We start from the raw sequence: 26,648 nt of genomic DNA, 5'->3' as shown, positions 1-26,648 counted from the left end.
TTGAATCTTCATTTTAGCACATTCCTTCTTGTTCTTTTCTAGGACCGCAGGACTATGACCATTAATAGTGCAGTCATTCTTGATGTGGGCCATGCCGTATTTCATAGGGGCTGCAAGTAAATACCAAGAAATTGGGGGCCACAGGATTTTCTGAATGGACCATGATTCATTTACCATTATGTAATATATGTAATTTTAGAGTGCGTATAAAACTATTCAAGCCAACCCCTTGAGCAACTCATCAGTATCAAGGTGTATTGATTAAATGTCAGATGATGTGGAAAAACAACTAGTTGCACAACTGCAAGTTGAGAAGTTTTTTCCCTGCAAATCAATAAAAGCACATTACGTGATAATAAAGCCCTTCTGATGGCATATATTAGGTTTTTGAATGATGATCAGGCTAGTGAGGAAATGCTTTTTGTCCAAAAACTTAAGACATATACCAAAGCTGAATCTATTTTTAAAGAAGTCAAGAGCTACTTCTTGGGAAACAATAATCCACTAAAAAATATAATGGCTTGTCCAACTGATGGAGCTGCTTTAGTGTTAGGAAGATGCAGAAAATTCATTTCTTATTTTAAAAATGCTATGCCAGACGTTTTTTACATACACTATGTCATCTACCGCCAGTATTTGGTTGCAAAATAATTGGGAGGGCATTTGCACGACACTCTTGCTGCTGTAATAATGGCTGTCAATTTCATCAAATTGATTGCACTTCTAGATCATGTTTTTCAACAACTTTCGGAGGAAAACAGAGAAAATTTTGAATGCCTACTAATGTATACAGAGGTCTGGTGATTATCAAAATGAAATTGTCTTCATTGCTTTGTTGCACTTTGGGATGGTATTCTAGCATTTCTAAGTGATAAGCAGCTTGGAGAACAAATTGTCACTGCTAAGTCTTGACATGTTTTACCGGTCAGCTATTTTTGAGAAACTGAGTTTATTAAACAGTTACAATGAAAAAAAACTGCATTTTCATATTATGCAGTGATGCTATTATGGCTTTCCTTGGAAAACTCAAACTTTTCAGCTGCAAAATTGGACATCACAAGTTTATACAATTTCCTTCACTGGCCACTCTTAAAATAAAATTGCAGGACAATGATCTGATTGTATACCTTGATCATTTGAAACAACTGCAGACTGATACGGAATTTCAGTCAGAGTCATGCTGGAGATGCATATTCCAGATTGGGTGGTGGATCCATTTGGGGTGAATGTGAATGATGTTGAGCTGCAGAGTGATTAACAGCTCAAGCAAAATTCAAACGCAGCTGCAAAATTTCTGGATAACTAGTGATTATCAAAATAAGTTTCTACAGCTTTTGGAGAAAGCAAAGTTGTTTTTAATTGGACTTTCCACCTCTTATCTAATTGTTTGTGGTTTTAGTTAAGTTCCTCACCTGCTATCAAAAGCTCATAATCATCTTGATGTTGTAAAAAGAGGTGATCTTCAATTATTTTTAACCAAGTTACAAACAGATGTTCAAAAACTTGTTGGTTTGGATCAGTCACAAGGATCTCACTAAATACCCAAAGTAACAAAAGTGCTTTTTCATTGCTAGTTGGAGTATTATATATATTAAAAATAAAGTGCTCTATTCACAGTTTTGAAATAGTTTTATTTTCATATACACCTGTAACATTATATTTAACATATAATAATACCTATAACCTGTGAAAACGTAAATATTGACCATATATTAGAATAATTAGTACGGTTGTCCAAAAAAACTTCAGCAAATAACGGAGACTATGGAGAGTAGGTGCTACAGAGGTAAATGAAAGTCACAAGTGGTCCGCAAGCAGTAAAAGGTTGAGAACCACTGCTGCAATGAATAGATATTGTCCAGATTAGATAATCTGCAACTTTAGAAATGCCCTTCATAGTGAAGCTTGAGCTTGTAGTTACTTCCTCAGTTTAAATGCCCTATTGTTAATGATTGTGACTCTGTTGTCACACTTCTAGCCCTGGAATTCCCTCACTAAAATGTTTCAATGAGTTCATCGCTCTTTCTCCCTTTACAGTTATTATTTATACCTGTATCTTTTACCAAGCATTTAGTCATCTTGCCAATATTTCCTTTTGTTTGGCTTTGTGAGAAAATGTGATTGTCATCACCCTGTAAATGCCTTAGGGTATTTATTAAAATTCATAAATTTATATTTGCATTGGAACTGTGGGCAGACACATCTCTAGGCCCTCATAAATTTCATCCTATGATTGTAGAAGAAGTCACTAATGAGATAGCTGATGCATTGGTTTAATTTAACAAAATTCCCTAGATTTGAGGATGTTTCCATTAGAAAGTAGAAAATATTTTAATCAAAAACTGAAGAGAAACAAACTTCAAGCCAGTTAGATGAGTATCTGTCTAGGGGAAAGGTTCAAAGCTTTTATTAAATATGTTATAGTATTTCACAGACAAAGTCAACATGAGTTTGGCCACTTCATTGGAGCTTTTTGAAAAAGCATTGTGCTGTGGATAATTGGGTGAATATGCCATATTTTGGTTATTTGATAAGGTGTCAAACGAAAGGTCATTACTGAAAATAAAATATGATTTGGAGGTAAGTTTTATTTATAAATAGATGTTCACCTTGAAAGCATGAAAGAGAAAATAGAGAATGGGCATAAAATACCTTTTCTCATTGGCAAAATGTAACACATGGGAATCAGAGCCTGGTCCTCAATAAATTACAATTGATATCGATGATCTGGATAAAGATGTAGGTTCTGTGATTTTCCTGATGGAAAAGTAAGTTGTGAAGAGTCTTAAGGGGAAGTTAAGTAGGAATACAGATATAATAGAAGAGGTCAGAATCCAAAATCAGAGTCACTGACATATGTTGAGAAATTGGTTGTTTTGTGGCTGACGAACAGTACAAGACGTTAAAATTTACAATAAAAAAGTAAATAAATAAATAGTACAAAAAAGATGAATAGCAAGGTAATGTTCATGGACCATTCAGAACTCTGATGGCAGAGTGGAAGAAACTGTTCCTAAAACATTGAGTATGTAACTTCAGGCTCCTGTACCTCAATCCATCTCAATGCTGTACGCATCCTTGTCACCATCTGAGATTCTAGTGACAGTGTTTGTGCCATAAGCGAATTTATGGATAGCATTTGAATTGTGTCTAGCGACATAGTCATGAGGGCAGATAGAGTGGAGCAGAAGGCGAACCATATATCCTTGAGCTACCTCCATGTTGATTGTAAGTAAGGAGGAACGTTATTTTTGATTCACACTGACTGTTGTCTGAGGAAGTCAAGAATGTAGTTGTAGTGGGAGGTACAAAGGTCCAGGTTTTGAAGCGTGTTGATTAGTATTGGGAGATGATGACATTGAATGCCAGGCTGACGTAAGTACTGATTTAGTCCAAGTTGTTCGAGGCTGAGCGGACAGCCAATGAGTTTGCATCCATTGTTGATCTATTATGGGGCTAGGCATATTGCAATGGGTCCAGGTCCTAGCTCAGCATTAGTTAATTCGAACCATGAACAACCTCTCAAAACTTTTGTTCTGACATCAACCTCTGAGACAGAGATCACAGGGTTGCCAGATGTTGTGGGGATTTGCACAGGTGTAGTTTTATTCTCCCTTTCAAAGAACACATAAAAGGCATTGAGCTTATCAGGAAGTGAGGCATCACAGCCTTTTAGAAACTAATAGGTTGCAAAACCTTCCAGGGCTGTTGTGCATCTGATTGTGCTGAAATCTAGCAAGTAGTGTATTAATTGGGGAAAAATAAAAATTGAAAAAAGCATACTATCAAAATTAGAAACATAGAAAATAGGTGCAGGAGTAGGCCATTCGGCCCTTCGAGCCTGCACCGCCATTTATTATGATCATGGCTGATCATCCAACTCAGAACACCGCCCCAGCCTTCCCTCCATACCCCCTGACCCCCGTAGCCACAAGGGCCATATCTAACTAAATTGTGAAAGATTGTGGAGCTTTGAAGACTGTAGAGATCTGAATGTCTTGATATATGTTTTGTTGAAGGTTAATGTGCAATCCTAGTTAAGAAAGCCAACAATGTTATTATTTATTGAAAGATGAATTGAATCTAAAAGTTGAGGGACTAATTTTTTCAGTTATATAGAGCATTCGTGACACAACAGCAAGTATACTATGCAGTATTGATCTCCTTTCTTAAGAATAGATGTTAGTGCCTTTAAAGTAGTGTGGAGAAGTTTTACTGGACTGCAATATAAATGGTTGGATTATCTGATGTGAATGTTTGGATAGCGGGCATGTAGCTCCTGAAATTTAGAAAAGCAAGAGGGAATTTTATTTGAAACATACAAGATCCTGAGGGTTTGACAGAATGGATGTGAAGAAGATGCTTCCTCTTGGAGAATCCAGAACTGGGGTCACACCTTGAAAATAAGAGATCACCCACTTAAGAGGAATTAGGTAACAATTTTTTTTCGGTCAGAGAATTGTGTTTCTTTGGGGTTCTCTTCCTCAAAAGGTGGTGGAAATATTTTTAACGCAGAGGTGGTTATATATGGGTATAAGACAACACAGTGATTCTAGATATCTAATAATTTTTCTCTGGACTGCTCCTAGTGCATTAACATCCTTCCTTAAATAAGGGAGTGAAGGTTGCAATGGATAGATTGGTATGCAGAGTTAAGATTAAAATCACTCAGCAAAGTAGAAAGGGTGAGTGGTTAACTCCTGCTCTTAATTGGTATGTTGATGTTTTTTCAGTATGTTTCTGCTTCACTGTTCCCAGAACTCAAGAGCTAGGTGTCTTTCTATCCATTAGGGCAGGGCAGATTAAACTCTTCTGCACTTCTTTACTAACTTACAGTTCAGCGTCTGAAATGAATGCATGCAAGGAACATCAGTTGGTGCCAACTTTGCAGAAAAGCTAAGCCAAAAAAATGTGTAAGCAGGAATCCAGAAGCAGTACTAGATTACTGTTATATGTAAATTTGCAGTATCCTCAGCAAAGGTATAATATTCAAGTGTTGTGTAATTGAGTTTGTTTTCCTTTTGCCTTCCTCCTCAAGTTTAGTCTATATGTGCTTCATTACATCCATACAGTCACAATAATACTAATGGAACATGACCCTCCATGGAAGACATCCCCATGATCTGAGCAGACTAGATGTTGACGAGGAAACATCGAACACCTGGCTCAGAGTTAAAGACCTCTTTCCAGAAACAGAGGGGTTATATTGTGGCAATACAGAACCAGGGGATTAACGCAAGAAATATATATAAAAAAATACACAATAAAAGGCCAACAAATTCAAGGTGATAAATGCAGAAAATGTTGCCAAGAGAATCCACAAACAATCCAACACATTACAGGATCCTATATCGGTTTAACTCAATCTGATTACTTATACACCCACAATCAAATGGCAAACATTGTTCAACAAAATCTTGCTTTAAACTGCAAACACATAAAATACACCATACCTTGCTATAAATACAAACCTGATCCAGTTTTAGAGTCAGAGTCCTACAAATTATATTACAACTGATCCATTATTACAGATAGGACAATCCATAATAACCATCTGGATATAATATTGCAGGATAAACAAGCAAGAAAGTTTTACTTAATAGATACAGCCATTCCATGCACACATAACATACAGAAATCAGTAAGTGAAAAATACCAGAAATATAATGAATTAAAAGAGTAAATTGAAAGACTACGGAACATGAACAGGGTAGACATTGCCCCAGTAGTAATATCTACAACTGGTATCATTCCAAAGTCACTACACAATAGCATTAAACAATCAGGGCTACACAGCATTATCTATGTAAATCTGCAGAAAGCCACAATACTAAACTCCACTAGAGTAGTCTAAAGGTTCCTAGCAATTGAGAAATAAGTGAGCATGGCTATGACTGCACCTTAGATTGTACCTGCTGAGCTGAGAAAAAATAAACATACGGTAATAATGATAACTTATTTATAGAGCACTTTTCATACAAATGATGTAGTTCAAAGTGCTTGACAATGGGATAAAGTAAACATAAAAATAAAAGACAAAATGATGTTAGTAAACAGCAAAGTTAAATCAATAGATTTTAAGCTAGCATTTAAAATTGAGTTCTGTAATTGTTCATGCATGCCATTGGAGAAGGCAGAGGATTAGACTTGGATATGAAGTGCATGTGATTGAATGAGCTGCAAGTCTTTGAGTTCTCTGATTTCAGCTGCTTTGGTCCAAGAAATGGAAAGCTCGTCTTCTTTCATTTAAAAGATACTCCTCAGAGCCTTCTCTTCTTTAATCAAGCCTTTGGTTATCTCTCTTAATAAATCCATTTATAACAAGGTGTTAAATTTTGATTAAACACCCTTTTGAATAGCCTTGAATGGATTTAATATATTTAAAACATTATACCTATTCCAGTTGCTGTTATAATATGCTAGATATTTGAATAAATAGCCCTGAACATATGTAAGTAAATTATGAGCTGTTGCAATTTCAGATCTGCCATTGGGTGTGAGTATGGATTTGGTGGAATGTAATATTTTGCTGTCCTTAATGTATATAGCTGTACATTTTTCCAAAGCTCTTAACAATACACAAAAGGATTAGTGAGATGAGTACAGGTTGGCTGAAAAGCTATTAAATTTTATGAGGCAAACATATTTTACTTACAAATCATTTCATTTTTTCATTGTATTCAGTTTTTGTAAATATCTGCAGCACATATTGGATTGCACAGCTATTTGAATAAGAAATAAAGAGAAATCAAAATCTCAAAAGGCCAGAGGTTCCCCCTAAGGAAGAAAAAAATAATTTCCTTATATCCTTCTGTTTATGCTTATCTGCCTTTGGAAAAATGACTTGCATAGAACATAGCAGTAAAACTGAGCATCAATCATAGCACAAATTGATTTACCTCTATAATGTTTTCCTGTTGTATATTAATTTATGGAAAGAAAATTTCCTTTAAATTCTGGTGGACATACTGTAATAAAATGCAATCTTACATTTGTAATTTGCATAACTAGCTCTTGTTTGGTGTTTCTAAAAGTTAAGATATTTGGAGAAAAGTCTTCATTTAATAACAAGAGAGACTTTTCAAAAGCCAATTATTAAACCTCTGTTATTTGCATAATTAAGTGTTTAAGGGAATTCTATAAGCTGCAGTAATGAAGGACTGAATCATAAATTAGCTGTATATTACAGTTTGTAATGGATTGTGATTTATTGCAGTGTTTAAAACTATAGATGATTTCTTCTGTGTGACCATTGGTAAATGCCTCCAAAGTTTCTATGTTGTTATCTTGCTGAACTGATTCGGTATTAACCATTGTCAGGAAGTAGTGTGACCCTGTTCTGATAGAGATCGCTGCCCTTTGCTACCTTCAGACTATTTGGTCTGTATCTAAAATGTTTAAAATACTTTTAATACCATGGAATTTGAGATTATGTAAAGTTCATCTAGTCAAAAGAAACCCTTAACTCTGTCACCTTTTCATACTGTGTGAATATTGGTGACCCATTGTACTCTAAAGCTTTCAGACATTAAACACATCTAAAAAGGCAGTCAGCAATTGATAGTTGCATGACTTGTATTTTAATTGGATAAAAGGTTAATATGCGCACAAGATGCCAAAGAGTCAAATGCATTTTAAAGATGTTATTTAAAACACAATTTATCATAAAACTTATCATAAGGATGTTATCTAAAGCACAATTTATCATCGGAACAGCTGTCCCGATTAGCCAAAGTTTCATGGAAATAGTTAAAAGATATAAAAAAGACAAACTACCATTTAACTGAGTAACAATTTATAAATTTAAATGAAACACAGAACAAATTAAAACAGTATCAATACTTCTACAGTACTATAAAACTGTGTATTAGTTCCTAATAGTTATCGACGGAGGAATTTATCAGCCATGTTCTTACGATTGACTGTAAATGAACAAAATCAGCATAGACATGTGGTGCAGAGTGTCTTCTTACAATGCTATAGACAATTGCATCCTCCAAATCTTCACTTTCATTGTAACACTGAAGATGGTTGTGAATACCTTAAAATTATTAGTAGCTCCTAACATGCTGAAGTAGTGAAATCGTTACATTTTCTCTATGGCTGTTTTTTGGCATCTCCAAGCCAGAATGCTTAAAAGCACAATGAGCAAAACAATTCTGAATTGTCTTACTGCTTATTTCTCGCCTGCTATCAGTAACAAAAATCACTGCTTTTTGGATGCAAACACATGCAAATGATGCTGTTTAAGCCCTGTTCACTCTAAGCATGGTGTAGTGTCTAACAGCCACATAAGTGTACACAACTAACACTAATTAGAAACTGTTCAGCAACATTCTCCTGTCCAAGTTAAGTGGCATAGTTTCCCAAATAAACTAAGGGAATCCTGGGCTTTATCTCTATTGTTCTTTACGAACTGTCCCAAATAAGCAGCTACTCCAATTAACTGATGGCACAATAAACTGGAATCCACTATGTATGTATGTCATGTGCGTCTCTCTCTCTTCTGTTCTCTTCTCTCACTCACTCACTCTCTCCACACACACACACACACACACACATCACATACTATACAGTGGATCAGTGGATTCTGGTTTTATATATTCTGAGCTGCTTCCAGATCTGGAAAAATAATTGTTTAGTGACCTCACAAACTCAAAAGTCACACAGCACATTGAAGTATTTTTTTCTTACAAATATTGCATTGTTTATCAAATATATGAAACAAATATTTGAAAGTGAAATGTAGTATGTCTGTTTTAATTCTCTGAAAAGATTAAAGTTGGACTTTTATTGAAAATAGCAAAGATAAGTTTAATGTAGCTTTATTATCTACTTATTGTTGCATAGGTGTTTCTATACTGTAATAGTATGCCAGTGAACCAGATAATAATGCCAATTGAAAACACAGCAGCAACTAACTAGAGCTTTGTCACAGTGAGTGTCTGATGAGGGATCATTGGGCTTCTCGTGTTTGAGCATAACAGTACAATGTGTTTGGCTTGATATTAAGTGGATCCTAGCAACATGTCACATCAACAGTGTAGTGTCTCACGTGGGGCTACTTGGAGCCTAGTAACACATCACAACAGATTGCGTCTGGCTTGGTGATATGTAATGCATAACAACACTCCATAGAAATGGTGTGACTCAGGGACCCTGGCATCTTAGCAACATATCAGACTGGCAGAGTATGTCTGTCTTGAGGATATTTGAAGCTTAACAATGCACCATGACATTGTTGTGTATATGGTTACATTAGTCAGCACAGTTGGATATGGGTAACCCTCTACTTCCTCAAAAGTAGCTGCCCACAAAGCAAAAACCTTTTAAAAAAATCAGACATATCCAGAATACCAGTATTTCCTGACACTTAAGCTCGGCTAATTAGTATATTATACATTCATGCACTTCTGACCTGACTTCTGTTACCAAACTGTAGCCTGCCAATCATGGTTTATGAGGCCAACTCCCTAATATAGTACTTTTGAGTGTTTCCCAGATGGCTGTTCAGTATCCTTGATTGTGGTGTTAAATAAATGTTCTATGATCCCCTAGAAGCAAGTGGAAGTTTGACACTTCTCGCACTTACAGTTTCAAAATCCAATGAAATTCTTTTGCAGGTTTAGTTTAGATACAGGAGCATGGTTTATGAATGTAGCTCATCCTTGAAAACATTTTCTTGCATGCATACTCTTTTCTCTATTATTAACCTGACAAGGAATGTTGTTTGAAGTTGCTAAGTAAACATACTGAGGCACCATAGAACGTGAATGATGCAGAATGCTTTTTGCGCTGCTTAACTCTTTCTGTCTGCAATCTCTTCCCTCTCCCTCCTCTTCTCTCTTCCCCCTATTCATGCTGCTTTTGCACCCCTTTCCCTCCCCCTCCACATTGCACAGGCTGTCGTTTCATGACCTAGCATTATTAAAATTGCAATTATCAATCATTCTTGCCAGGAATGTCATCGCCTACTACATTAAAGAAGTCAGAGAAGTCTGGTTTCAGCAGTCCCACGCCTTCGCAGACCACCTCCCCTCGAACGGCATTTACACATCATCATCGGCCTGTGATTACAGCACCCAGAGGTGAGGCACGGCCGCTGAGAGCCCTTCCCTGTAGCTCCTACTAAAGAGTCTAGGGTCTTGGCCAAGTAGCTTGTAGTTTGGTGCCTTGAATTACTGCTGATACAGAAAATAAAAACTCTAGGAAATAAAAATCCGTGTGTGCATTATGGGCTATAAAACTGAGAGGTGATGGTTCTTTTTTCCAGTTTGATTGTAGAATAAGAGGGAGAGGATTCATAGTATTGTCTTTTAAATATTTAAAATAAAATTTAAAAAAATTGTTTAGTTAACAGCTGGTTACTTCCCATGTTTTCTGTCAATTCAGTGATTTTTTTCAATCAGCTATTTTTATCCAAGCTATATTTGAAAACCTCTTTCAATGACTTCATTATATGTACCAATTATAATTTGCTGTGTCTGGTTGCTGTAATAATTAATGACACATGTCTCAGCTAGGTCATTTTCCCATCTAAATCTCCTTTCATCTTGTTATTAAAATTAAGAAATTACAAAACTGCTCAGGATAAGTGACTGCTAGATGCATTTTAGCTCTCTATGTTATGGAGCATTCAATTATCATACATTTACAACATTAGCAATTAAATATGAATAAAACCACATTTTTCCAGAATTTGGAATATATTTCGATCCTGTTCCTTAGGACTGAAATTTAAAACCATAACTGAATTTTTAAAAAATCCAATGCCCATGAACTTCTGCATTCTGAAAATGCTGAAAAGTATTCCTCTAAGATAAAAGGTGTATCGAAATTACCATAACACATGTCTTTTGCTTTTCATAGGTATAGCCTTCAGCCCAATTTATATTTTCATATATATGACAATATGCAGCTATTTCTGTCAGCAGAATGTAAGAGACCATTCTTATCAACTAGTTCAGAATAGTTCTTACTATTGAATGGAGTGTGCTGAGCATTGGAAATTGGTGCTGAGTGAGCACCAATATCTGCCAATAAAAAGTAATGGGGTGAGACAAATCTCCAAAATGGCATGATTGGATAAAATCTCAACTGAACTCTATAGACCAGAAATGGCTTGCTCCCTGAAGGGCACATGGTGATGTCAGTGAGGTCATTCTGCGGGTATGTAATGCTGTACTAATTCATTCTTCCAGTATAGCTCCTGTGTCTCTAAAGGATTATTTGTTCATGATAGGTGTGTTACTGAAGCTGTGCCAGTATTGGGCTGCAAGCTTTTAAAATGCCATTCTTCACATGGAGATTCCATTAATAGCCACTTAATGGGTGCCAGTCATGCCCCTAAGAGAGAAATGGCAGAAAATATTTTGCAACACCTTTTACTGCATTATTGGAAACATTTTAAGATAAAATGGAACTTCAAAGTAATTTAAGAAGGATATAAAGGAGTCACTAAATGGAAGAAAGTAATTTCCTCAAAGAAAAAACAAGGTCAAACTCTTTTAAACAAGTTCAGTTATCATTGGCACAAACATCATTCCTTAACTTCAAAAAATGAATTAAAGTTAAAGCAAATGTGGGGGCGGAGGACAGCCTTGGGAGTGTAAACAAAAAGGTGGTATTCTCCATTGAAAATTCAACATCTGTTCAAACAGTAACGATTTGTATCATTGGCCCATTCACTTATCAGAACAATTCCCTGCCATATATTTCTGATTTTCCCACGTACTTATGATAATAGTGAGGGAGTGGGGAGAGGCCTATGTTTGCAAGTGTGATGTCTGTTCCCAAGTGGCAATTTGATGTGTCATTGACTAATAATTGTAGGGATAAGTTTCTGTCTAACTTGTCATTTCTCCTTGCCAACTTGTGCTCAGCACCTTCCTTTAGTGAGATGACAGAAACTGGAAACCAAGTGAAACAAAGAAAATTAAAACTTGACGTCATGTGTCATGGTTCAAACGCTACCCATCATTTTGAAAGATATTTGTGAATGATCAGGTTCATTTAAATATCATGCTAATACAAAACCAGTTTATGAAATTTAAAACTGCTCCTGTAGAAGGGAAGTGAGACTAATTAGATAGCTCTTCATACAATGAGTTGAATGGCTTCTGCCTTTGATTCCAAAGATACTGAGTAGCTTATTTTAAATTTCAATTGTTGAACAAAAAATAATTAGCTGAAATGTAGTACCAGTTATCATTTCTATAAAGCATATTTTGTTTAAACAAGCACAAATACTAAGATCCATTTTCACTTTTTTGGTACCAAGGTCATCACTGACAAAACCATGAATGTAGTCATAACTTCTAGCAGTGTAAACAAGCTTGAAGTATGCTGAATAAGTTTATTTGTAATATTGAAGAAAATAAGTATGAAGTTTATTAGTAAGCATCACTCTGCATGTTACTTGCACTTTTGCCTCTAAGTTAGAAAGTTGTGGGTTCAAATCGTACTCCAGAACACAAACACACAATTTGCCACCTCATTGAGACATGAGTGCAAACTCCATTACTGAAGCTCTTTGTTGCCTTTCAGAAGAGATGTTAGAATAAAGCCCCATCTAATATCCAGTTGGATGTGAAACATCCCACTGCACTAGTTGACAAGCTGGGGTGCTGTTGTGTTATTTTAGCTAACGCTTTCCTGAAGCATTTCGGCCAAGATGCAATGAACTGACCAATTTTACCAATGGGTTTTTGTTGCGTATAAGTTTGCCATTGTGTTGCTATATGTCGCTGCTCTTATTTTATTCAACAGAAATGTTTTGTAAAATTTTCTGTGATATGAAAAATATGCATTTGATGCTATGGAAAAACAGTTTGGAATTAGATCGAACGTCATGTGTTCAAAGTGTTCTTGAACAACATGATTGTGTAGCAATTTTTATGAAGCTTCCAGTTTGAGCATTCCATTCTAAAATCTGCAGTTCCCACGGTCAGTGAGTAATGTGAATTAATTTAATATATTTACATGCTCTTTTATATCAAGTATCGCATTCAGCCACTCTGTCAACATCTAAAGCTGTTTCATGGGTAGTGTACAGCTAGATGCAGGATATACAATTTAAAAGCAAAGAAATCTAATGCAAACAACCTTCTTAAAAATCCTGTCTAAAAAAATATAGATTGGAGGTTGCATATGTTTAGATGTCAGGGTATATAAATATATTTATTCATCTGGACCTAAAAGTGAATATTCATTAGTCATAGCCTCCTAATCAATTAGTTCTGTAACTGTCATAATAAATGACAGGCCCTAAGTACTCCCTGTGCATTTCAATCTCCGACTAGGCTATTACCAGCACTTGCCATTGTTTCCCTGGATTCTGCTACATTCTTGAATTCTAAGATATTTATATTTGCTTTGATTTACAAGTAAAATTGTGTTCATGGACTTGGCTTTGTTTGTAATACCAGCAGTCCAACACTTGAAGTTGTTGGTGACACAGTTATATTAGTTCTTGCCTTTTGTGCTTGTTTTTATGCTGCAGTGATTGGAAAGTTCCAGCTGACCTTGGGTTGAGATGGTTCAGGACTCAGAACAGCACAAAGTTATTTCAATTTTTCTACAGATATATGACTGTAGAAATCCCTGGAACAAAAATGACTACAGTACTTGGATGCTATAGTTCCAGACACATTCCATAATTGGTTTATTATGTGTTTGAGAGGATAGGACACTTGGAGGGAGGGGTGGGAGATCATCATCTTTGGTTGGTGATTTTCTGTAGGAGAATCTTTTATTGCTTAAATGAGACAGGTGTTGATTGGTTGCAAGTTGCATTTGACAGATAAAAACTGATCTTGACAGCTTAACTTCCTTTATGCCATAGGCAATGATGCTACTGTGATTGTGATTGCTGAATGCACAGGGGAAGGACTTGGTCTCATGAGAGGAAAATGCTGGACAATTGACCTGCCAGATGTAGCATTATTAATTTTAATCCCACCCTTGCGTTTCTTTTTCCTTTACCACACGTAGCCAAGCTGATCTCATTGCATTTCTGCCGTTTCTGCATGCACCTTACTATTGGAATACATTTTAAAAAGTAAACAAGCAAATTTTAAAATAAAGCTGGTTGCTTATACATTAGTAGCGGATTCTGGTTAATTAGGGCACATCAGAGTGAGTTCATTTTGGTCCAATTAAGTGGCTACCGTAATTAGTCACAGTTTCATGGCAATTGTTCAAATGGTATAAAAAAGGCAAACTACTGTTTAACTGAGTAACAAGTTATGTATCTAAATGAAATGCATAACAATTTATAACACTACCAATTCTACTTCAGTTCTATAAAACTATGTATTGGTTCCTAATAGTTATTCGCAGAATAATTCATCCAGTGTACACAGCTATACGAAGTTATGGTTTCGGAAGTATGGCCTACTGGCCTCACAGAATTTGTTCCACTTTATGGGAGCTCTCTTGAGTGCAGAGGTTCAGATTGTTAAACCTTTCACAACTGGAAAGAGTAATTTTGAGCAGGCTGCTCGATGTCCACTGAGATCCAGCTTGATCAAGCCCATATTTTTGTTTGTATGGCTGACAGGTTTGCTCAAATATTCAAAGCAAGGTAATGAAAGAATGGCAGAAACTACCTTTTTGCGCTTAGAAGTTGAACACCCCGTACAGAGACCCTAGTTTTTCCATAGAATGATTTTTAACAGGTTTTTCTCATCATTGTACACATTTCAATTGAACTAGGAGGCATTTAATCTAAAAAATGTTGACAATTACAGACTCTTCCATATTTTAAGTAGTTTCATGAAAAATATTGGAATGAGTTTACATCATGTCAGCGCAGCACTATGAAAAGAACAATGATGTTTTAGCTTTGTTGGTAATGTTACCTCTGACAATGCTCCTTCAGTCTTGCTCTCCTGATGATGAAATTCAAGCAATCATTTGTCTTGGCTGGGGTTGATACATTTCTTTTAACATCAATAAATGAACTATTAAAAAATATCCTATTGTTCTGTTTGGCCAAGGCTATGGCATTACTTCAGTAATCATTTCATTCCCATGCGGTTGTAAAGGTGAGATCCTACTTTGCTGGTAATCTTTATGTAACCTATCTTATGGAAATTTTTTAGTTATATTGCATAACTTCAACCCCAACCCCCATCTTAGACTATCACTCAAATAACATGGCGTGCTTTATTATACTTCCACAACAATAGTATGTAGGGTAGAAGCTGTAACAAGGTGATTTAAAATTATTTCTTGGCGTTAGAGCTAAAAACAATTACAAAGGGCCTGGTCTGGGATGATCTATCACAATGCATGAAATTAATGCTGGTGGTATTCCCCCTGATGAGCTCTCTCCAGACCAGCTGCGAGGTGGAACTGGTGCCATGCAGCAAGTAGAGCTTTGGTGCAGTTCCTAAGGACCTGCTCCTAAAATACTCTGATGGCTTTTGACAATTGCCTTTTGGAGCAGCTTTATAATGCCCTTGATAGAGGTATCTAAATCTCTTCAAATAGTTTCAGAATTAAAATTAAATTTAACTTAAAGCAGCTTAAAATGCTAGCAAGTAACCAAAATAAATGTCAACAATATTTACAGAGTACTAATTTAGAGTTAAATCAAAAATAGCTATTTTGCTTTTCGGCTAAATGTATATTGGATTGAGCAGCCAACGAAATATACCATATTAGACAGATATTAACGCTCAGTGCCTCTTTGCTCCCCTCCTCTTGCTCTCCACTGGGGTCTGTGAAGCTGCAGACTAATGGACTAGATTATACTCACCTCTACTAAGTGGTTCCATTAGGGAAATGAGAACAATCTGCTGCTTGATGCTCAACAGCTCCTGATAAAAATCAAATTAGTGAATCCTGTATATAGGCTTAATTTTTTATATAAATAGAGGTTCAGCAATGCCATTCAAATAAATGAGATCATGATTCTAAAGGCATACAAACTTAGCTTTAAGGATGAGAAACATATCTGGACCTTGTCTCCAGCATAACATGGTAGCACTGTTGGGTTCATTAGCAACACCAGCAGTGGAGCAGGAAATCACAAACAAGGTCCAATCCCTTTGGAGTTCAGTGATCTAGATGTTTTAGATCACAGCATGGAGAGACAAAGTAAAATCCACCAAACATTAGGAAAAATCGAATAGATGTTTCAACAATTCATCAATCCAATATATATTCAGTTTAAAAGTGCACAGAAGTTTTTTTTGATTTTGCACTAAAATATTGGCATGTTTATTCTGTTGCTGTATTGATTGTCTTTAATAAAATTAAGTAAGATTTTAATAATTTCTTTATAAATTAACCCAGTTGTTCCATGTATTTGCCGATGAGCGGACAAATGGCATTTTCATCTTCAAACGTCTATTTTGGCACAATTCCACTCAGCTGCATGGAGATGTCATCTCTGTTTCTGTTTCAATGTTACCTCAGTCAGCACACTTAATAAGCAACTGAACAAATGTCAAACTTCTTTCCCTCCCACGCCATACTGCAGCAGAAGGTTAGCACTGTATCATATCACCACCAGTCTTGAAATAACATCAGTCTTGGTCTGTTTATTGAAACCTCATTTCTAATACATTAGCTGATATTAAAAAGTGTGTTAGCATCATAGATAGTTTGACAATTTATAAAATTGTTGAATATTATATGTAAGAAATAGGTCATTTGTTCCGTCACGTATCAGATAATTGTTCAGGCTTTTCTGGCGTGCAAAATGACTATCGCTGGTTGTGCTAATACCAATCAGGTGAAAGGCAACAAAAAATACTTCAGGAATTGGTGAGAATCTAGTTTTCACCCTGAATCATGAGGTGAAGCTTATCCCCATGTCTCCTAATGGCAGGTGTATACCATTGCTATTCCGATAGCTGGTGACTCAAATCTTAAAGAGTACTTTCCATGGCAGCCACGTAAAAATAAAACAGCAAAGGAGGCTCCAATGGAGAAGAGGGCAACTGAGGGGTGAGGAGCAGACCTGTGTCTGTATGTCTGGTATCTTTCATTCACTGGTCAGGCACAGTAGACATGTGTGTTGTGAGTGGCCCAAGCCACTCTGAAATACAGGCTCATCAGATAGCAATGGCTGCAGCATTGTACACTGAGGGTAAGGCTACAGGGATACTGCAGTCCCTGTCAGTAAAGCTTGTGGTTAAAAATGGACACAGATGAATAGCCTGATAGAGGCTGTGGACAAAACAGTATCTCAGTGGGGATCTTTCAGTCCACGTCTCTTTGCCAGCTTGCTGCAGAATTTGCTTCTTGTTTTACTGTGAGTTATAAATGCAGCTTATAGGTCACCTTTCACAGTCAATTTCCTTCAGTAAATGGATAAACTGCCACTGCACACTGTATGATGTCATTGGATACTCATCTGATCCAGGGCAATCATCAGGCTTGCAAAACTATAATGTACCAGGAGGTGGGGTCAATTGGAAGTTAGGTTAATTTTCCAATAGTTGTTAATTAATGCAGATAAATAATCAAACATGCACAAAATGAGTTTTCAATGCAAAATGAATCATGTTCAAGTGAATCCAGTTTCTAGCCAATATTTCCCACCCCCTACCTTTCATATTACTCCTTAATCTAAACTGTTTTGTATCTAAATGTATGTTAAATATTATATTATCGATTCAAATTCCTTGTGTTTAAGGGCAGTATACAATATATGAGGTTAATTATTTTAGACCTTACAATTTTGCATACAGAGGTGTGTACAAACCTTGATTCATTAAAATGCAAGTAGATTTAATAGGCTAGTATCAATTGATATGTACCTATTTATAGAACACTTCTTGACTGGTAGGACAAGAGTTACTCTCCAAATAATCTTTGCAGTTGTCAGGGAATGGTTAATCACTTAATTTAATTAAGGAAATTGTAGCTTTTGAAAAATGCTTGTATGAATAGGCTTCAAAGGAAATGGAATGATACATCTGGGTAAATTCAGTTCAGGGTCTGTCGTCTGAAGCTTATAGAGAGATTGTGCTATCCTACTATCTCATACAAAAAGACCAAATTATATTCGTGGCTCATGTAACATAGATCTGTCTTAAGGCACTTCATAAACACATGGTTTTTTTTTTGACCAAGAGGAAATTATGTATTATTAGTCAGATTGAGGTTTTCAAATTTCCTTTTAAAAGTGTTGGATTTAATGAAGGATTGCTTTATGGCCAAGGTAGCTAAATGCCTTGTTGCAACCTTGTCAAACAAGAGGCAAGATTTGGGGCAAGTCAAAGCACATTTCAGATTGTTGGAGACATGAAATGTATGTACAGATAGCTGGCAATGTTAAACAGTAAGATGAGAAAAATAAACAGTAGTAAGCCATTTTTACTCACAGCTCTTCTACCATCCAAATATATTGTGGTCAATATTTTACTTCAGCAATGCTTTATAATGCCAAACCCATATCCTTAGATTCCTTTAATATTCTAAAGTCTATCAATCTTGGTCTTAAGTATACTTAGTTATTAAACCTCCACAGCTCCCTTGGTGAAGAATTCCAATTATTTACTATCCTCTGGGTGAAATAATTACTCAGTCGTGATGGCTGGCTCTTTATTTAATATCTGAGCCCTGGTTCTAGGTATTGCATACAGGGGAAGTATCGTCTTTACTGTCAAACACTGCAATTTGTATCGAATTATCCTGCAAGTGATAACATTATAGTGCAAAATAACACACCATAGGGTATTAATGACAAGCAAAGCCATATATTTACCCACAACATTTCCCACAATACCCTTGGCAACTTTGGTGCATCACATGTCCACCAAGCTTCCCACTAAAGAGGAACTAATGTACTGTACAGGAAAAATTGGAAAATATTCGACCTACCTTGCCTCAATCACAGAACCACATTCACCATAACTCCTACCATCGACTTGTGTTGTGCAGCCACATGTTCTGAGCCTACCTTCAAATTATTGTTAACATTCACTAAACTCACGCACATCTAAAGAGTGCGTCTTGCAGTTTAGTTTCAACAACGCGCAGTTTCTCAGCCAAACTGACTACTGAATGACTTAACACTTTCGATAATGAAAGTCCCTGACAGCTTCCCATATCTCAGGAGGCAATTCTCAATGCAGGCAGACGTGATAACATTTACCATTCAGTGCATCAGTACAGCATTTTCCCATCTGATGAAAAGAATGGCTGAAGATTAAGACTTTCAATCCAGCATGAAGTTCTGTTCCTGTTGGGCAGCAATGATCCCTACTTTTGAAGACTTGAACTAATCAGACCGGGCACCTCATAATAATGGAAAGGTGCTACCTACATCATCTGCAAGATTCTCCAAGTCAACACCTATGGTATTAAGATCCTAATTACATTCATTCACATCTAATCGAAAGGCTGCATCTTCATATGCCCAACACCAGCTTCCTGAAACAGACACTGGATGGACAAATAAACTAAGTCAAAGATTAACGTTGAAACCTCCTTGAAAAGGTGTGATATTTCATCAACTGAGTGGAATCTCTGTCTTTGAATTACTTAAAATGGAGAAGGAATATCTGGAATGGCATTAAGAACTTTGAGTCCATGTGTCAGGAGTACACTGGAAGAAGTCTACCAAACACACCCATGCACACTGTCAATCACCTCTTGTCCCAACTGTGACAGAGTCTCCAGAACCAAAATAGGACTCATCCATCACCTCAACAAGAATTGAAATGGAAGTAAGTCAACTTCAATCCAAAGAGGCCACTTAAACTGATAAATAAAATATATGCCCCAGCTACTTCACTCTGTTTTATGTCTTGTCCTTCCAGTCTATTAGTGAATTTTGACTTTAACTTTTCCATTTTATTTGTTTTTTAATTGGATATTTAAAACTATACATTGTCATTCAATTCAGATCCAAATAGCACCCTGCAATTCCAACGTTATCTTTCTGTTAGTATAGAGATAACCTTCATGTTTTGGGCACTGAAATAGAAATTCACTCTTGCAGAATTCACAAATCACAACCAAAAAGATTGATTTATGGAATAAAATTCACTTGCATTGGATCTATGAGGAAAAATTGAAAATTTATATTTTTCAACTTGTCTTACGTGACACGTGCAGATAACACAGCTATGTGTTTAGAAAATCACGATAAGAATCCTTTTCTGGAAATGCAACTCTCACCATGGTAAGATATTACACATCTAATACCAAACTAAATATTTTGGTTTTCTTTTTTATAATTATTTGTATGTGATTCTTTTCCTGCCCCTCCAGCAGATAGATTACATTTGAATTTACTTCCCAAATTTTAGCCTGCAATTATTTATTTACAGTGTTCCACACTGAATTGCATTGTCTGTTCTGACTGCCCTAGTGCTTCTGCAGTCTTACACAAGGTTTATCCAATCTGCTATCAGCTTAAATCTTCCTCTTCCTTTCCTTTATTTGCTATGAATAGGAAGTTTTAAATTTATTCTTTCACTTCCTAAATTCATGTTTGTAAGCAAATAAAGGTGGTTCTAAATTTGCTATTGTTAAAGATCATAGTATTCCTGTCCAAGAAGCTTCCTCTTGTTCCCATTATGTTCTTTCTGCCTTCCAGACATGTCTCCTTTTCTGTTTTGCCCAAATCTATCTTAATTCTATAACCCCTTCGTAAAAGTCACTTATTTCTTTTGAATTGTTGAATTGTGTTACTGTTTTCAATCAGTACAAACAATATCCATTGTTCCTTTTCTCAAGCTCTTCTAAGCAGTTTAACTAATCAGCTCTACAAGTGAGTATTAATTTTACACTTCATTACCGGAATTTTTGTCAATAAACCTCAAAAGGTCATTTTAGTTTTTAAAAATGTCAAAAAATATTTTTGTAATCTTATGTTGTGGGAAATTAAGCAAAAAGCATAATCAATGCAGGTGCTGCAAATCAAATAAAAACACAAAATGTTGGAGATATCAACAGATTAGGGAGCATAGTTCCCCTCCACAGATGCTGCAGAGGGGGAAATGGAAACAGCAGTGCCTAGAACTCTGCCTTCCCCAACCTTGCAATTCCTTCTCGTGCTTGAATAGAAGTAATAACAGAAGCTAATATTATTTTTATTGCCTTTAGTTGCTGAACTAGGTAAATGTTATTCAGTAGTAGCATCATTGAGTGAACCAGCTAGATTCTGAAGAATGTGGTCCATAGTAAGAGGCAAGAGAACTAAAGGACAGGTGAACTTTCTTCACTTTGTCCTGGTCAATCTATCTGCAATATATGTCCATGACAGTATTGATGGATTGTGTGAGACTGAACCAAAGGTTATGTCTTCTCATCGAGGCCACCATGCCAGGTAGTACTATTAACAGCATGGAATTGTAGTCCATAATGTGCTGTGCCTCTGGGTTGACCTCGTCTATACTAGCAACATCTGCCTGACAATATGGAAAATTGTAAGGCAAAAAAAAAACACAAAGTTAGGCAACATTTGAGGAGAGGTAGAAACTAGTCAATAACCTTTCATTAGAACTGTGGAAAATTACCTGTTTGCCCTGTCCTCAAAAAAATGGACAAATTCATTTCAGCTACTTATCACCTCATTTCTCCACACTCCTCCATTAACAAAGTGATGGAACCTGTTTTTGACGGTGTTGTTGAATAGCTCGCCCTGCTTACCAATACTCAGTTAAAATTTTGTTTGAATCACTCTGCATTTGACTATCGATGGTGCCACAATAAAAAGTGCAGTTCATAGCAACATTTTGGATATTTATCCACCTTCTAGAAGAAATCCTCCAAGGAAGGTATTTCAACACATCATTTTAAGAACAGCTTCTTCCACTCCACCATCTGATTTCTGAACACAACCTTATTGTTCATCTTTTGCACAATGTATTTATGTAACTTGCACAGTACAAACATCAATGATAATAAATCTGATTCTGATATAGCTGTAGTTGTTAGGATCAATTATCTCAGCCACAGAACACTTCTGCTTTTTCTGAGAGATGTGTCAGTCATCTTTAGCTGCTTTAACAATGGCTTTTCCTCCATTCTGAGTTCAAATTTGGAGAATTCACTGTTTTCATGGTATGCAGTTCCATCTGCAACTTGTCAAAGAATGAAACAGTATCTGGTTACATGCATCAGGACCTGATAACATTTTGATAGGAACTGATAAGTAGCAAGTAATATTGGCATTATTACATACATACTGTGTGAGACAATGGTCATCTCCATCAAGTCTAGCATACCATTGCTGAGTCACCTTCAGTGTCCCTGGATCACCATTCTCCAGAAGCTCAACTACACCAGCCATATAAATGCTGTAGTTGCATGTACAGGCAAGAGATTAGAAATGCTCTGCAGTGTAAGTCACTTTCTGACTCCCACTGAATCTTTGCTGTCTATGGGGCACACCAGGGATGATAGAATGCTCTCCACTTACGCTCATGAGGTTAGCTCCAAGAGCACTATAAATATTGACACTATAAATCTTGACACGATATTGGATAAAGCAGTCTTCTTGACTGGGAATCAAGTCTGCTGGTTCAAGAAAGTGGCTTACACCAATCTTTCAAGAACAGTAAGAGATAAATTATAACCCTAATGCTAACCTCGTTAGGTACTCATCCTCACAATGAATTAACAACATTCATAGTCTTTATACCTGTGATTGATATTTATGAAATATCTGAACTAATGCTTTTATGTTTTCATATTTGTCTGTGAGTGAACTCCTTAGAGGAGCACAGTCATAGATTACCAGAAGGTTCTCCTACTGAGAAAGTATCATAGAAAACCATGATAGCGTATTTTTATGTTGTTGTAATAGCTCAATAATTACAAGGTAAATGCATAAGTAAAATATTTATTATACTCATCTTGTAGAATGATTTGCAGGGCACCATGCTGGGTAAGTTTGTTAATTTGCAGCAAGTCTCTGAAGAGGGGATGTTGGGAATGTGAGTTGCATTTATATGTGTCATGATGTAAGACGCTGAAGAGACAGCGATCTCTCCTCTTAGAGAAAACAAAGCAGTGAGGATTAAATAAATAGAATTCATCAAAGCTTTAACTTAGTATAATATTATCATACCTAGTGTACTCCTCTAGGAAGCAAATCAGATTTCACTTTTTCACTCACACAGACAAGTATTTTCTTAACCTGTTCATCTTTCTAATATTGCTGCTTCATCTCAAAATTAATAAATATACCTGCATTGTTCTGAAGAAATCACTTTGAATGATTTCTCTATTACAACCATTATTCTCAATGTATCGCACTGTTGAAAAACAGATTTTGTATTGGGTTGACATTTTATAACACTCGAGCTCCTAAATTTTTCTGAAATATGGTCTCATATATGAGCATTGATTGCAGTATATCTTCAGCTGGTGAGCTTCAAAGCTGCTGCTTTGAAGCTCAGCATCAAAATCTATAAATAATACAGATTCTGCCATATCACCAATCCTGATGATAGAGAAATGGTTGTTGCATTTATTGTATCGGGATGATAAAAATCACATCTACAATAGTAAACAATATTTGCGAAAAGCAGAAACATGAACAGGCTATTCAATCCCTATCATCTAGTTCAATAAATCAATTAAGAGCTTGGACTATCTTTTTTCTAACCTTAATAATCTTGCCAGAAAAATCTGTCATTTTTATTAAATATTCAATTAACCTAGTCTTGTATGTTTAGAGTTCCAAACTTCACCAAACTCTATAAAGAAATACTTCCTGCCATCAAGCCTAAGTAGTTGAGCTCTAACTTTAAGGTTACGCCCTCTAGTTCTCAACTCTCACCAGAGGAAATGGTTTCTCCCTGACTACCCCATAAAATCTTGTAATCTTTTTAATCACCTCAATTATATCACCTATTAATCTTCAGTACTCAGAGGAATACAAGATGAATTATTTCAACGTGCTCTCATAGCTTAATCTTTAAGCCAGGTTTTCAGTTTGGTGTATCTGCTAAGTTTCATTTGCCTGGATTTGAAAAAGGTTTGTTTTGGAATTGAATTTTCATCCCATCTCTCTGCCCTGTTCTGAAATTAGCACTGTTGAAATAAATCTTACAGTACTGATTAGGTTGTGGGTGGATCCAGCTTTACACCATAAAATTATCTAGTACACATCGTATCAATTTAGTTGTAGCTTTTTGAAAAAAATGTTTTGATGTGGTGGTATATGGCATAGGTTAAGCCTGAGAATTGATTGTTTTAAGATGATGTGTGACCTTGTGATAAAAATCAGGTTCTGCCTGACCTGCTGCGTTCATCCAATGTTTTCTTTTTTCATTTGTGGACTGCGATTATTTCTCCATAACCTCTTTCATGTGCCAATATTATCACGCTGTAACATTATTTAAAAATGGGCATTTCTGTTAGAGAATCCCATAGCACAATACAGAATAATGACATCCAAGACAAAATATTTTTTTTCATCTCCTATGACCTGCCTAGAATGTTATTAATAACTAACAGAAATGTAAACAAATTGGCATTTTGATTGAAGCACCACTGTATTAATAAAAAAAATACATTTGTGGAACTTGTAAAAGGTACATACAGTAAGCAGAGAACCCTTTCCTCTGTTCTCTCTTTCTCCCTCCCCACCCACCCCCCTCAGCACAGATCATTGAAAAATGTTTAAGAACATAAGAAATAGGAGCAGAATATGTGGATCTTGAGCCAGTTCTGCCATTAAATAAGAATAGAGCTGATCTGATCTTGGTCTCAATTCTACTTTGCTGCCTTTCCTCTCAGCCTTTATCTCCTCTGTAGTCTGAACATCTCAGACTCCACAGTTATCTGGAATAAAATATTCTAAAGATTTGCAACCCTCCAAGGAAAGAAATGCCTTCTCATCTCCAGCTGAAGCACACGTGGAGTCCCCATATTCAAAAATATCCCCCACCCCCTAACTCTAGATTCACGCCACAAAAGGAAATTTCCTCTCAACATTCAAGTATCGACCTTGCAAACCTCCTCTAAACTGCCTCAGTGCATGTGTGTCTCTTGCTAATAAGGAGACTAAAACAACTGTAGCCTAACTTTTGTATTTCAATATTCCACCATCCTTGCAATAAAGGTGATTAAAAATGTGAAAAGCAGATATTTTGTACTGTAGATTTTCTGGCACTAATCAACTTGTCCAACTTTCCCTTTCCCCAAGAAATATGAAAACATCACTCCAGCAGCCAATAACAACTGGCTGAATGAAACATCTACTCTGTAACATTTTGAGTTACAGACTTCAAGACACTGCAGTGACAGCCCCATAAATCATCCAAATGTTAAGTGAATTACTGTAGCCCCAAATTCTAGCTTTTATGTTGTTTATGTAGTGTCATCTTACTGCTTTAAACATGAAAAAGAGGGGCTTGATGTGCTGTATCAGCAATTCTCTGCCCTTTCTGCTACTGCCATCTGGCAAGGCAGCTCACAGATGCAGCAAATGTGGCTGCCACAATGCATTTGGTACAATGAGAGGAAACTGAAGCTAAAGTTATTTCTCTGGGTCTCCAGCCCTGTCTTTTAACTCCTCCCTTCTGCCTGAAGACAAATCTGAAAAGTTATTTCTCCTTTTGCTCGAGTTTCATAAATCATGTGTAATTAAAATTATGTGAAAATATGCCCAATTTGGTGGATATTGTTGATCCATTATATAATTAACAGGTTTAATCCATTTTGTAAATGAATGCTCATATATTCTTGTCATATTGCAAAAATTTGTCTGAAACAAAAATAAAACAATACAACACCTTTTGTAGTTCTTTAATTGTACATACATTAGACTTAGATGTAGCTGAGAATAAAGGGGTCAAAGTTTACTCTATCTCGACATCCTATGTGAAATCAAGGTTTGAACTTCATTGGTGCGGACAGTCATGCAAGCTGCTCGTGGTTTGGCATTGATTCCCAATTCTAACATGAGATTTCACAGGATATGAAGATGAGCATATTGTTATACGGTTAAACCAGACTGAATTACATTAAAACACAGTCAAAGGAAATTTACTTCACATCTTGTGTCTGCAATGAGATTTCTCAATCCAGAAAATCTAGCTAGACAAATGTGCCTTAAATTTTATGCCTTCTATTCCAGCACTGCTATCTCTTCACTGCAGTTACAATGGTAAAAGTAAATGAGGGATTCTTGTAATTTCGGATGGGATCTTAAATTCACCAAGCATATTTTGAAGTATTTACATTGGGCTTTTGTTGGGTCAGCTGCAGCAGAGTTCAAAGTTCAAAGTAAATTTATTATCAATATAGATATATGTCACCATATATTACCCTAAGAATCATTTTCTTGTGGGCATTCACAGTAGAACAAAGGACGAAAATAGAATCAATGAAACACTACCTGTAAAAACTGACAAACAACCCCTGAGCAAAAGAAGATGAACTGTGCAAATACAAAAAATATTTAAATAAACATTATAAATAAAAGGTAATTAGATAATACTGAGAACATGTGTAGTAGAGTCCTTCAAAGTGAATCCATAGATTATGGAATCGGTTCAGTGTTGAGAGGAATGAAGTTATCCATGCTGCTTTAGCAGCGTGATGGTTGAAGGGTAATAAATATCTAACCTGGTGGTGTGGGACCTTAGGCTCTTGTACCTCCCTCCCAATAGCAGCAACAAGAAAAGTATAGCTGGAATAGAGGGAGTCCTTGGTCATGGGTGTTG

General features: G+C 36.2%; 1 protein-coding gene across 7 annotated transcripts in view; it reads left to right on the top strand.

Annotated features, from left to right (window-relative positions):
- The window catches only part of nfia (nuclear factor I/A), a 584,092-nt gene that overhangs the window by 451,110 nt on the left and 106,334 nt on the right, over window positions 1-26,648 (top strand). For 6 of the 7 annotated variants that reach the window (XM_072273792.1, XM_072273797.1, XM_072273794.1 and 3 more), the window contains one exon: window positions 9,960-10,088. The exons of the other annotated variant lie outside the window; for it this stretch is intronic. In XM_072273792.1, the coding sequence (XP_072129893.1) occupies window positions 9,960-10,088 (129 nt within the window). The remainder of the gene's footprint in view (window positions 1-9,959; window positions 10,089-26,648) is intronic. 7 annotated transcript variants of the gene reach the window in all.

This window comes from Mobula birostris, chromosome 12, assembly GCF_030028105.1.
Source record: "Mobula birostris isolate sMobBir1 chromosome 12, sMobBir1.hap1, whole genome shotgun sequence".
Classification (NCBI taxonomy): domain Eukaryota; kingdom Metazoa; phylum Chordata; class Chondrichthyes; order Myliobatiformes; family Myliobatidae; genus Mobula; species Mobula birostris.
The sequence above is the reverse complement of the archived record's forward strand: the minus strand, read 5'-3'. Positions and strand labels throughout refer to the sequence as shown.